The sequence below is a fragment of the Ursus americanus genome, chromosome 32, assembly GCF_024610735.1.
Source record: "Ursus americanus isolate L20-20 chromosome 32, mUrsAme1.1.p, whole genome shotgun sequence".
Taxonomy (NCBI): domain Eukaryota; kingdom Metazoa; phylum Chordata; class Mammalia; order Carnivora; family Ursidae; genus Ursus; species Ursus americanus.
This window is the reverse complement of record NC_142158.1, coordinates 1,887,207-1,900,732: the sequence shown is the minus strand read 5'-3', so window position 1 is coordinate 1,900,732 and position 13,526 is coordinate 1,887,207. Positions and strand designations below refer to the sequence as shown.

Here is a 13,526-nt window from a genome sequence, read left to right as displayed (position 1 = left end):
TAGCTAATTGTGGCTGGTAATCACTAGGCAAGGGGATGGTCTGACCCTAGTAAGTGCAGAACCTATAAAATACACTGTATTCCTCAGGGTTCGCACAAAATAAAAAGGAATGTACGCTAACAATTGCTGACTACATGTCGAAATGAATGTTTTGGATATATTGGGTTAAGCAAAATATTATTTAAAATAATTTTTCCTGGTTTTACTTCGTTCTAATGTGGATCCTAGAAAAATACTATTTCTTTTATAGCTTGTAATTGTTTCTACTGGAAAACATATATTGAGGTCATGGGCAAGTCATATCAGGGCATTTGGGGCACAATGAAAAATTCGAGTCCTTAACCAATCCGGTTCCGGGTTGTGTAGTCTGGTCCCCTTTTGTCCAATCAGCTTCTGACTCTCACTATAAATACTCTGACCAGCTTTCGCTTCTCACTGGCATTGAGCGTTCCCGCCATGGCTCGCACGAAGCAGACGGCGCGCAAGTCGACGGGCGGCAAGGCCCCGCGCAAGCAGCTGGCCACCAAGGCGGCCCGCAAGAGCGCGCCGGCCACCGGCGGCGTCAAGAAGCCGCACCGCTACCGGCCCGGCACGGTGGCCCTGCGCGAGATCCGGCGCTACCAGAAGTCCACCGAGCTGCTGATCCGCAAGCTACCGTTCCAGCGGCTGGTGCGCGAGATCGCGCAGGACTTCAAGACCGACCTGCGCTTCCAGAGCTCGGCCGTCATGGCGCTGCAGGAGGCGTGCGAGGCCTACCTGGTGGGGCTCTTCGAGGACACCAACCTGTGCGCCATCCACGCCAAGCGCGTCACCATCATGCCCAAGGACATCCAGCTGGCGCGCCGCATCCGCGGGGAGAGGGCCTGAACCACAAGGTCTGCCCACTCTTTCCCAAAGGCTCTTTTCAGAGCCACCACACGCTCTCTGAAAAGACCTGTTTCCTTGTAATTTATAAGTATCTACTAAGATTCCTTATAAGTGCGTTTCCCCCGCTGTCTTGACAGGCTTGTGCTCCACTTTGCGCTTTTTCTGCTTCACCTGTTCCGGTCTGGTGTACTTTACCCTTCATCTCACGCAGAGGGCGGTAAACAATAGCTTCGCTTAAGTGTACAGGAGAACTACCAGCAGATTGTATCCTTCTCTCTAGACTTTGTGAAGCGGGTAGAAAGAAATTAGAAGTTGCACAGGAGGATACACAACCGCTGTTAAACCATCGACCGTGATCATCTTATTGCCTTCTTGTAGGTGATTTCATGGTAAGTAGAACATGCGATTTCCACAGCCGGAGTTTAGGATGTCAATATTTTACCAATTAAAAATGTTCTAATACCTTTCAGCAAAAGTATTGTGTCCTGTCAGTGATCTGCCTTCCTGTGGAAGGAAAAGTAGAATATTTGGTGGAAAGTTCTACCCTCCCTCACAACTCACTTTCCCCACCACACGCACTCTTGAGACGGTGGTGATCCAGTCTAAGGCCAGCTTCTAACCAGACCGGTATTGAGTGTAAGCTGTGCCTTCCTTTCCTATGTACTGGGAAACAAGGCTATTAAGAAGGGCCCACATAAAAAGTCCCTGTCCCCACTGATCAGTACTCTCGTTGGCTGGCTGAGCCCCCTCTCCTGGAGATATGCAGTAAATATAATTCTCCAAATTGGTCTTTCAGTTCTGATTATATGAAGATTTACTCAGGACCAGCAAGTGGTTCTAGTTTTGTGGACGTTTTTAGTTCTGTGGACATGAATACTCCATGCTTTTCAAAATACGCCATGTGCTAAACTGATTGTCTTGTGGCCCTCTACCTAAGCTCTTTCCGGGCTTTCAAGGTTCTCTCATCACCCCATACCAGGACTTGAGTTTTGCTGTAGAAATGGCACACAAAAACACTCAGTGACCCCAGACATGGCTCGTGCTAATGTGTAGACGGTGGGCCAGCTACCAAGATAAGGCTCACCGGAGGAGTAGTGATGGTGTTGATCAGTCTGGGATATGAATTCAGAGTTTCCTGGAATCTACAAGAGTGAATATGCACGTCTGAACTCAGGAGATAAGTCTGGGATGGACAGAAAGATTTGGGAGTTATTCGTATTTAAGCAGTATTTTAAGCCAAGGGAGTGGCCTACAGATCCCCCCTGGTTCCATCCTGTCTCTTGCAATCTCCGCTTTATTGCCGGTATCAAACTTCATGTCATCTGCCTGAACATATCACAGGCCATGAGTCTGATGATGCTTATCCAATTTCCTTTAGCTTTTAGATCAGAAGTTCGTTCTCGCAGATCTTACTCCTCTATGCCCTCCTAATATCCTGCCCTTACATCTCTTGCTATATCGTGCTTTAATTATTTGCTTTTGTGTGATTCTTCCCATTAGATTGAGTTTCTTTTGGACCAGCAGTGTTTTATTGGTGTGTCCTTAATGCATTGTCCCTGAATATGAAATGAAAATTTATAGAAAGTAAAAGTACATGAAGATTCAATAAGAGGAAACAGAAGAAATAGTCTTTGTGCCTCCATTTCTTGAGATGGCAAAACTAGGAAGTGGAATAAACATTCCAGTCCTTTCGGAGGCCCAGAATAAAAGGGTCTTGCTTTGCCCATACAGAAACATGGACAACATGCCAGGATCGTTGACCTCACTGTTCTCAAAACAGCCTTTGGCTTTTCAGACATGTTCCTATTTTTTATGAATTATGGGTCTCTATCATCAGAACTTGGAATCAAGTTAATAGCATTCAGTATCATCCTTGTTACAACCAAGCCTGCACTGCTGTGTTGAACATCTCATTTGGCAGTGTGGACATGTATGTGCCGTCAGGTGGTAATATGGATAATAAATTATACTTGAATACTTTTAGTAAGCATCATTTAAAAATTATTCTTTAAAGGCAAATTTTTTAAGATACAAGATTTACTACTTCCTACTAACAACCCCAATGGGTTTCTGTGTACCATTTATGGAAACCACTCCTGCGTCTCCCCAAAGTTGCTTTGGTAGTAAAATTTGTCACCCATAAGCCACCCAGAACTAATTTCTAGATATGGATTTACGTAATCATCTTGAGTCAATTTATTGTTCTTGTGTATTCAATATAAATGACTTTGAAATAATAGCCTTTTTAGTTCACAAATGTCAACTGGTTGGCAAAGTATCCTAAATACTGAAGAGAAGGAAAACGATTTCTTCTTCTACCCTTCTACTCTTCTACCCTACTTGGTTTAAGAAATAAATTGACATGGGGCAGATTTAACAGGAGGAAAAGCATGTTTTATTACATGCAGAGGCCCACTGAAATCTCCAACCCCAAAGAAATGACCAAGGAGGCACTTTTCATACTTTTTAGACAAATGTTTGAGGACTTGACAGGTTAAAGAAAACCAATGTTTGGGAGCCTGAATTAGTGAGGAAACAGAATTTGAGCTCAGGTAGAGGAGTAAAATGTTGAGATTTGTTTCTGCCGCTCCCTAGCCTTGAGAGTCCATTTATCTCTAGTGATCTCTAGTGACAAGGATGTCTTTTTATCTTAGTATAGAGAGAGCGTTTTTCATATAGGTTTAATTCCTGCTTTCGGGGGAAACAGGAAGGTCTGAGTGTCTTTAATCTGTTTTTGAAATAGCCTCAATTCACAATAATCAATATGCTATTGTGCTAACTTTTTGGGGCGGGGGGAGCCTGCCCTTGGTCATTAAACACCAATTCATGAAGTGTAGACAAAGGTTGAAGATTAGCCAGGACTAAAGCATAACTGGGGATGGTGTCCCAAATCATCCTTACTGGTAGCATAAAATGAAAATAAAACGAGTGTCACCTTTTTATGACTGTAGTAGTGGCTCTGAAAAGAGCCTTTTGTTCTTTAGTTGTTTCTAAACTTCTTCACTTGGCCTTGTGGTGGCTCTCAGTCTTCTTGGGCAGCAGCACGGCCTGGATGTTGGGCAGGACGCCGCCCTGCGCGATGGTGACTTTGCCCAGCAGCTTGTTGAGCTCCTCGTCGTTGCGGATGGCCAGCTGCAGGTGGCGCGGGATGATGCGCGTCTTCTTGTTGTCGCGGGCCGCGTTGCCCGCCAGCTCCAGGATCTCGGCCGTCAGGTACTCCAGCACCGCCGCCAGGTACACGGGCGCGCCGGCCCCGACCCGCTCGGCGTAGTTGCCCTTGCGGAGCAGGCGGTGCACACGGCCCACCGGGAACTGGAGGCCGGCCCGCGAGGAGCGCGTCTTGGCCTTGGCGCGAGCCTTGCCGCCCTGTTTCCCGCGTCCGGACATGATCTATGGCCAACGACGCTTGTCAAGACTGACTACAGCTTTTAAATGCAGAAATACATATTTTATAGCCCCTCCTGGGCGCGAAAAAGAGGCTATACGATTGGTTAATGTTTCATTTTAATTTAGACCAATGAAAACGCAACCATGTAGAATGAGTATCTTGATTGGGTCAAACTGGGACGCGATGTCACCCAAATTTATCACCAATCACCATCGACCCTCCACATCTCATTTGCATAAGTCATTATAAGTAAAGAGGGGACTGTTCCTGTCTTGCTTTACTCTGTCACTGTTCACCATGCCTGAGCCAGCGAAGTCCGCGCCCGCCCCGAAGAAGGGCTCCAAGAAGGCGGTGACCAAGGCGCAGAAGAAGGACGGCAAGAAGCGCAAGCGCAGCCGCAAGGAGAGCTACTCGGTGTACGTGTACAAGGTGCTGAAGCAGGTGCACCCCGACACCGGCATCTCGTCCAAGGCCATGGGCATCATGAACTCGTTCGTCAACGACATCTTCGAGCGCATCGCGGGCGAGGCGTCGCGCCTGGCGCATTACAACAAGCGCTCGACCATCACGTCCAGGGAGATCCAGACGGCCGTGCGCCTGCTGCTGCCCGGGGAGCTGGCCAAGCACGCCGTGTCCGAGGGCACCAAGGCCGTCACCAAGTACACTAGCTCCAAGTAAACTTGCCAAGTAAGCGTCTTGATACCCAACCCCAACGGCTCTTTTCAGAGCCATCCACACTTTCTAAGAAAGAGCTTGTGCACTGTTTACCTTTGGTTAAAAGTAGAAGTAAACACTTTTTTTTTTTTTAACATAAGTAGCTTTAGGTAAACTGCACCTTCTAGCTAGCTTTTGGGATTTGCAGTTCATTTTTAGTGTTTTTAGTTTGCAGTTGACTTTTAGTAATAACATTTTGTCTAATAAGACACCAATGCAAATAAGACCTCGGGTCTTTTGTTGGGCTGCAGAAGTATTTGGAAGTCCTGTGTATCTCCCAATAGTTCTGGCTTCGTCAGCTTATCTCTGGTTAGGCCTCGCTTAATTGCCTCCAGAGTTAAAGGATTAATCAGGATCTTGGAGTGGTAAGTTTCATTTAATAAGACTGGAGAATTATTCAGCTATTTTCTCTAATTCTCCTCCCCACGCTGGAGTAGGCCCACAGCCTCCTTCATCTTTTAAAACTATATTTGGGAGATAGTGTGTTGGGACAGTTGTGCTGACTGAAAATGGGGACAGGGCCACCAGGCAGTATAATTTAGACTGTGTTCCATTTTCTACTTTCACCTAGTTAACTCAGGCTGGTTACCCCCGGAGATGCCCTCACCACCGTCCACCATCTCCCATTAAAATTCCAAGCATTGTTAAAGGCCTATTAGCAGTGTAACCAATATGGTTTGAAATTAAACCTGAGTTCTTTCTCGTGGAGCTGAGTGAAGAGCCGGAAATGTTTCTTCTCCACCTCTTCAATTCTGTAAAATCATATTCCCAGTCATGCAGCACATTTTTTTCTGTCTTCATTTCTGTTGCAGGGAAGTCTGGTGCCTCTGATAATGGGAAGCCATATTAAAGGCATGCCTGGTTTGGGTGCTGTTTTTGGACTACCAGCTTTAGTAAATCCAGGAAGATCTACTGTCATGAACTTTGCTCAAGAGTAAGGACTCGCAGGGTGGATTGCAAGAACAAAACACGTGTGGCCAGGTTACTTCTTAAGCCTAACTTTGAGATTTGCTTTCTCAAAGCAACCACCATTCTTCACTCGTACATTTATCCCGCAAACTGGTCTCGGGTGTCTCACAGGTGCTAAGAAATGTACCTGCAATGGGAAAGTTCCAGCGTCTTCAGAAGAAACAGTTAAGAAAATACGGACTCTAAAAAGAAACTGGGAAGGGAGGCAAATGGAGCCTGCTGCGTGGGGCAGGTCCTGTAGCAGGGAGGGGAAGCGCGCTCCAGGCAGAGCGGTCTGGACTTAGAAAGCCTCTGGGAGGCCTGCAGGCTGGAATGGCTGGAGATGAATGTGGAACGGTAAGGAGAAGGTGCTGCAGAGACTCTTACGATACTCAGGAGCTTTGTACACCTTGAAAAGAAATATAAAGTTTATCTATTAGGGGAGGGCAGACTGCAGAATTTTAAAATCTTATAAAATGTATGATTCAGAATCATTATTCTGGTGGCCCAGTTGAGAATGGATTGAAAGGGGGGTGAGATCCAGGTCAAAAGTTTGGAAATACCAGCCAGGGGTGAGGGTCTGAACTAAGGAGGAGCAGCAATTGGGAAGAGGAGGAGGAGGGAAAAAAAGGTGGAGAGCGGAGGAAAAGGAAGCAGAAAGGTTAGGCCTTGTTGCAGAGTGATTTAACGGGGAAGGTGAAGGAGGACAGGCTGGAATGTCTCGCAACATCACTGCTCAAGAAAGGGCTTCAGAAAGTGGGCTTGGGAGGAAAGACTTGCAGTGTTCATTCGGACTCAACGCCACAAAGCACCTAGGCATATATTGACTATCTACAGCTTAAAAGAGTTTGAGAAAACTGGGGAAGCAGGAAGGTCGCTTGGTTTGACTCCCCCCCCCCCCTTTCCCTGAAAGCAGGAGGTGAACCTCCCCTGTGCCAGGTACCTGCCCTGTGCCCTGAGGAAAGGAGGCCTTCTTATCACCAGAGGGAATTTAGGGCTGAAAGGCCACAAGAAAAAAACCTTGTTATTTCTTCGATTTACTACCCCAAGCCCAAACCTCTTTGTCTCATCAATTCTTCACAAATTTATCTTAGTCTAAAAATATGAAATTCCTCTGACTAGTTGTTTTGGGACTTCCTTCTCTTGTGAAGGCTGCCATGTGACATGTAAAAATCCAATAAAACGTGTATGCTTTTTCCTGTTCACCTGCCTTATGTCAGTTTCTTAGGCAGAGATCCAAAGAGGACAGAGAATTTTTCATTCCCCTACATTTCATTCAATAGAGACTCATTGCCCCTCTACCGTGAGCAGGCACAACTCCAACCTAGCGATATGACAGTGAAGGGGTTCAGAACAAGTCTCCCCAGAATGACACTGACACGAGGACTATCTTGAACTAAAGTCAACTGAGAGCACCACGGGTCAAGAGGAACTTTCGCCCTCCCCCTAACTGCCTTAAGAATTTAGGTAAGGGCTTGATAACAGAGAGGGAGAGCTATTATCAGACAGAACTTTTTCATGTGAAGGACTCAGCTTGGTGGGGCAGACATGTGATCACTAAACTCTTATCTTGCTGTGAATTGTCCTCCCCTCTAGCCCCAGGCCCCTCTCCCATTCCTTAGCGGAGGATGGCATGTAAGCCTTCATAGCCTGACTGCCTTTAAGACTTATTTTTTTTACAGGGTTTCTGTGCTTATGAAACTAAATATTTTTCTCTGTTAATCTGTTTTATGTCATTTTAATTAGTAGATTAGCCAAAGAACCTAGAAGGAAAAAAGGTAAAATTTTCCAGCTCCTACAATATACAAAGATGAAGAACTCATTCTTCTAAAGATGCCCATTTTTCTGCCCCAGCTAATCAATGTAATGCAATTATGATAAAAATTCCAAAGGGAGTTCATTTTTTCCTTTAAACCTGAAACAAGTTACAATATTTTGAAGGGGAGCAGAATAGATCATCTCAAAATATGCCTCTTTGGTATTGTATCAGTGATGGTAAACTTATATGCACAACAGTTATTGCTGACACAGGTGAATGTGATAAGAATTTTGTGGAAAATGTAGCAATATTAATCAAATACCACAAAATCTACATCCTCTCTGACAAAGCACTTCAATTCTAGGTTATCCTCAGAAACAAATTATGTACAGATATCCTTTAAAATAGAAAAAGTACAAAGCACATTATGTTAAATACTAGAGATTTTGCTTAAAAGGTATCCTAGAAAATGCTTATGATAGAATATTACACAGACATAAATAATCACTTGTTTCACTTTCCCTAATGGAAATTTTCCAAAGATTCAACTGAAAATAGATTTCCTTTGGCAAAGGAAATTGATTAAACTATAGAACAGAATAGAATTTTTAGTAATAGTTCTGTCTGGGAGGAGAAATATCCTGTCCTTTTGGAGGTCCTTCTAGCTGGGCTAAGAATCAAATTGACGTGAGACAGATTAACAGGAGAAAGTCAAATACAATAGTATATGCACAGGGAATCCACACAGACATGAAATTTCAAAGACAATGAAGCAGAATGAAGTATATAGGTCTTTCTGAACTAAAGAGAAGGGGACAGGGGTCTGGGACTTCAAAGGGAAGGAATGTAATTCACAGAAAAGTAAATGCCTCAAACATAAATGTTTGCGATGCCACTTGGAAACAATGGGACGTCAAGGGCTTTGATCAAACTGGCCTTGCTTCTCCCATCATCAATACCTCGCTCATAATATAATACAGTTCTCTGCTGTGATAACTCTCTTCCTGGAGCAGGTCCTCTATCTAATTTCCTTTTAGGCAGTCATGGAGGAGGTAACAAGCTTTTCCAAAATTTGCTGGATTTTAATAACCTCCATGTCAAAGTGGCCCATCTTAGGGTGGCCTGCCCTTGACCCCTACAGTTCCAAGTATAGTGTCACAAGTGGTACATCAATCAGTCAGCAAAAGAATTATTTTAAACATGTGGCTTATTAAGGAATTGCTAGGGAATTGGTTAAAGCGTATTATAGAGAATTCTTAAGAAGGAATAACAAGTGGATATTAAAAACAACTTTTTTAGTCTTTGGAGGAGGGAAACTGATTAGAATGGAATCAGTGTAAAGAAGCTCCAAAACGCCATCCATGGCGCTGTGGGAATTTTCTTTGAACGAGTAGGTGCACTTATCTATTCACCAAAGTAGAGACTGGCCAGCAGTACTCAGGTTCTACTTGCCCTTTTCTGTATTTCTCACAACATTCGCGTTCGGCGTTCGCACTGGAAAACAATTTTTAAAGCTTTAAAACAGTGTAACAAAATAGTTACGAGGTACAAAACAAGACACAGTACAAGGAAACCTAAGACTTTTTTTTTTTTTTTTTGTCTTGTTACACTTCCCTCCCCCCGCGGGGTGGCACTTCCCGCTGTCTGAGGTTCTCAGTTCGGTCCGCAGCAGCGGTATAAAAGCCTGCCGCACTGGACCCCCTCACAGGACGCTGTGCAGTCGCTTCTCTCAGCATGTCTGGTCGCGGCAAGGGCGGGAAGGGCCTGGGCAAGGGGGGCGCCAAGCGCCACCGCAAGGTGCTGCGCGACAACATCCAGGGCATCACCAAGCCCGCCATCCGGCGGCTGGCCCGGCGCGGCGGCGTCAAGCGCATCTCCGGCCTCATCTACGAGGAGACCCGCGGGGTGCTCAAGGTGTTCCTGGAGAACGTGATCCGGGACGCCGTCACCTACACGGAGCACGCCAAGCGCAAGACGGTCACGGCCATGGACGTGGTCTACGCGCTCAAGCGCCAGGGCCGCACCCTCTACGGCTTCGGGGGCTGAGCCTTACCCAAGTCCACACCCAAACCAACCAAAAGCCCTTTTCAGGGCTCCCCCCACTTTCACCCAAGGAGCCGTGGCACTGGTTTTATGCGCACACTGGTCCGCGTAGCCACGTGGCGCTGCGGGTCATGTCACCGTGACCTGCACAAATCGCTAGTTCTGCCAACCAACCCCATAGCCGTGAATCTTTCTCTAAGTTGGTTTGGCATCTTAAGTTGCTGAGGAATTTGCTCAGTAGGCCCTGTGAGATCCTTTGGGCGTGTTGCGTTCCGCTCAGCTACTTTTATAAAGCGGCTGTTTTTGGGGCACGGCAAAAACCCTTCGACCTCCAGTAATCTTGCAAGAAATCTAATGGAGAGTCGTCAGAGTTTGAAAAATGTTCAGACCGAAACTCTGGAGGTGTTCTGTCAGAAAAAGGCAGTTTTTGAGTTTGATTATAACTGATCCCAGCTCCTAAATGGGACCTGGCTTGTCAAATCAGAAGGTCACTATCAGCCTGGAGGGACAATTACTGGCCTATTGCTGGTCTCCATCACTTACCAAAAAGAGTAGAGAACTTTTGAAGTTAGTAAAGGTATTTCTGTTTATCTTGAAGGACAATGATCATAATTGGCACTCATTCAGCGTTTATGATGGACAAGTGATGAATGTGTCATCAGTGATCACCAATAAAAACTCAGTTACAGTTAATGTAACATTGTTTTAATAAGCAAATGTAAGCATGTTCTATCCAATTTAAGAAGTACATTGTTAAACATTTATATTAAATTTTATCTGGGTAACAAGGATGTATAGTTTATTTTTTATTTGCTTTTTCCCCTATTGCACCATATTTAACAAAACTGTTCTCACAATTGCATACGGTTAATCACGAATACAAACCATGTCTCCTCTCATGAAATTATGTGCAGCCCAGGGGCCACTTGAGAAACTGCATGAGTTTAGATATAAGTAATACCTTAAAGGTTTCATTATTCAAAATTTAGGGCCTGGATTTTGGAAAAGTATTATCAAGAAGTTTTAAGTTTCATTAAATCAGGCTATGAACATAAGTCAGATATCGAAGGACAAGTACGAGACTATTACCTATAAAAGCATTGAAATAATATACAGAATACTTAGGATAAGAACTGAGAGACTTTTACCAAAATTATTCAAGAAATTAATGGAAAGCGGGGTGCCTGGGTGGCTCAGGCGGTTAAGCATCTGCCTTCTGCTCAGGTCGTGATCCCAGGGTCCTGGGATCAAGCCCCACTCTGGGCTCCCTGGTCATTGGGGAGTCTGCTTTTCCCTCTGCCTGCCACTCCCCCCTGTTTGTGCTCTCTCTCTCTCTCTGAGTTAAATAAATAATCAATCAATCAATCAAATGTTAAAAAAACAAAAGAAATTAATGGAAAGCCACAAGTACATAATTGGCCCTCAGAAGGTGTTGGGGAAATAGAATTAAAAACAAAATCTCCCAACCCAGAAACCGCTCTACAAAGGTAGTAGAAACAGAAATGTTTTATTATTGATAAGCGTTAACCAGAACGCAATGCACATCATGGGCAATGTGCTACCTGGAATAGCACAAAGAGAAATCTCACTCTGTTGGGTGAGCTAAATGGACACAACCCACCCAAAACACTGTAGTATTGCAATTTGCAGTCATATGTTTGCTGAAGTTAAGTCCATGTCTTCCCAGGAAAATGGGAGATCGGCATCATTGAGAAAGACAGCACTGTATTTCAGAGCTGTCCTTGAGGAAACCTTCCTGAGCTGGTAGACGGGCCAGATGCACAGTTAGCATTTGACCTTACAAGGGTTAAATCCTGCTGAGACACAAGGAGATGTTGGAAGTTTTTAACTTCAGCTGTAAAAGGTATTCATCTCATCAATGCTTACTCTTTTTATATACGTGTGGGCAATTACTGCTTTAGTCTGTGTGTCTGCATTAGCCAAGCTTCCAACCAACACCCAAGTCTTCCCCTTTGCTTTTGGGTTTCTTTCTCTAGTTTTTAAGACCTCCTCTGGGAGAATCCTAAAACATACTTTGAGCATAGGTCTGGATTTATGTCCTAATCCCGTGTTTGATTCCTTTTCTACTCTGTACCAAGGATCTCTTTTTAGTAGCTCTCCTGGGCTACGGGCTGCTTTCTTTCATGGCAACATTTCTGTAATGCAACCTTGTTTCCCTTTATCATTTAGCTGAAATGCCTTTTAATTGCATCCCACCCTCAGTAAGTGCTCTGTGGGGTATTGGCCTGTAAGTCCTCTAGGAGCTTCCAGTCTCCACTCCCAGCAGACACCAGGTCTAGAGCCAGAGGCCCATCACATGCTTGGTCTCGCACCAACTGTCACAACTGTTGGTCTCCAATTAGAGTCTACTTAACACTCGTTTGTTTCTTGAGAAGACACGGGGCACCAGAACGGAGATAACTACATCGTGATTAAATTTTAAAGCCTCGGGTACACAGAAATGCACCTTCTCACCGATTCAGCGCTGAAGTTCTTGCTGTTGTTACTTTCAACCCCAAAACCTGCACTTGACACAGATCCACACCGAGAAAGTCTTTCTCAAGTCCTAAACCCGTTTACTCCCAACTGTCATGCCAACGTTCTTATTACAGAGTTAAAATTCTACCCTAGAATGTAAATGACAAATGTTACATATGAAGTGCGAAAGCATCAACATAATACAACTCTCCAAAACCCTGCATGAAAACACGGAAAATTAAGGGACAAGTAACTTCCCTAGTTGAATACGGAGTAACTTTCTAAGCAGGTTACGGATATATACTTTCAAGACCAAGACCTACCCCAAGTTAAAGGCAAACCAGCATCACGGCTCCTCAGATGGAAAACTAGGGGCCCTAAAAAGGGCCTTTGGTTGAGAAACATTGCGTTCCGCTGGGGTGGGGGGCGTGCTCAGCCCCCGAAGCCGTAGAGGGTGCGGCCCTGGCGCTTGAGCGCGTAGACCACGTCCATGGCCGTGACCGTCTTGCGCTTGGCGTGCTCCGTGTAGGTGACGGCGTCCCGGATCACGTTCTCCAGGAACACCTTGAGCACCCCGCGGGTCTCCTCGTAGATGAGGCCGGAGATGCGCTTGACGCCGCCGCGCCGGGCCAGCCGCCGGATGGCGGGCTTGGTGATGCCCTGGATGTTGTCGCGCAGCACCTTGCGGTGGCGCTTGGCGCCCCCCTTGCCCAGGCCCTTCCCGCCCTTGCCGCGGCCTGACATGACTGCTCAAACGCTCGGCCGAGTGCCACACAGCGATGGCCCTGTGCGTCCGTCGGGAGTAATTATAAGCAGACTGCGGACCTGGTTGAGGACTGAAAGCGCGGGCGGCACCCGCGGCCCCACCCCCGGCTCCGCCCCTCTCTGGGCAGAGCCCCGCTCTCTGCCCGGCAGGGAGCAGGGCGGTTTCCCGTGGAAGCTCTGGATTTTCCTGAGCCCGGGATATCTGTATCCACAGCTGTCTTTTCCTATGAGATTGTTCACAGCGGCTTCTAGTTTACAAGGAAGTACTGTCCTTTCTCCTTCAGAAGGGATCGTTAGCTGGGAACGGTACCTAAGATGCCGCCCCAAAATACGCCTCTTTTCGTGAGAACTATTTTTGAGCAGATTATTTTTAAGAAACACCAGGCAGAAGAATCTCTAAAATCAGAGACCTCTTTAAGGAACATTTTACACTTATAAAGGAGATCTCCATCTGTCTCCCTCTCTGTACCAGAAAGAGAAGGATGACCACATCACCAGAGAAGCTTGTCCATGGAGAAGGCCCAGACTTAATGCCGCATCACAAGCTGGTCACCATCCTTTTCC

At 45.7% G+C, this 13,526-nt stretch overlaps 5 protein-coding genes across 5 annotated transcripts; 3 read left to right on the top strand and 2 right to left on the bottom strand.

Moving 5' to 3' along the window:
* The first annotated feature begins 434 nt into the window (after positions 1 to 434).
* Positions 435 to 1,339, top strand: LOC123794199 (histone H3.1). Its single transcript, XM_045800429.2, has one exon. The coding sequence runs from the start codon at positions 457 to 459 to the stop codon at positions 865 to 867; it is 411 nt and encodes a 136-aa protein (XP_045656385.1). The 5' UTR covers positions 435 to 456; the 3' UTR covers positions 868 to 1,339.
* Positions 1,340 to 3,265: 1,926 nt separating this feature from the next.
* Positions 3,266 to 4,284, bottom strand: LOC123794182 (histone H2A type 1-H). The gene has a single exon (XM_045800407.2). It carries the CDS (start codon positions 4,252 to 4,254, stop codon positions 3,868 to 3,870), a length of 387 nt encoding a protein of 128 aa, XP_045656363.1. The 5' UTR covers positions 4,255 to 4,284; the 3' UTR covers positions 3,266 to 3,867.
* Positions 4,285 to 4,529: 245 nt separating this feature from the next.
* Positions 4,530 to 7,112, top strand: LOC123794187 (histone H2B type 1-C/E/F/G/I). Its single transcript, XM_087858019.1, has 2 exons — positions 4,530 to 4,942; positions 5,782 to 7,112. Exon 1 carries the CDS (start codon positions 4,553 to 4,555, stop codon positions 4,931 to 4,933), a length of 381 nt encoding a protein of 126 aa, XP_087714145.1. The 5' UTR covers positions 4,530 to 4,552; the 3' UTR covers positions 4,934 to 4,942; positions 5,782 to 7,112.
* Positions 7,113 to 9,396: 2,284 nt separating this feature from the next.
* On the top strand, positions 9,397 to 9,768 carry LOC123794196 (histone H4). Its single transcript, XM_045800419.2, has one exon. The coding sequence runs from the start codon at positions 9,411 to 9,413 to the stop codon at positions 9,720 to 9,722; it is 312 nt and encodes a 103-aa protein (XP_045656375.1). The 5' UTR covers positions 9,397 to 9,410; the 3' UTR covers positions 9,723 to 9,768.
* A 1,439-nt stretch (positions 9,769 to 11,207) lies between these two features.
* LOC123794193 (histone H4) lies at positions 11,208 to 12,963 on the bottom strand. The gene has a single exon (XM_045800416.2). It carries the CDS (start codon positions 12,939 to 12,941, stop codon positions 12,630 to 12,632), a length of 312 nt encoding a protein of 103 aa, XP_045656372.1. The 5' UTR covers positions 12,942 to 12,963; the 3' UTR covers positions 11,208 to 12,629.
* Positions 12,964 to 13,526: the final 563 nt, after the last annotated feature.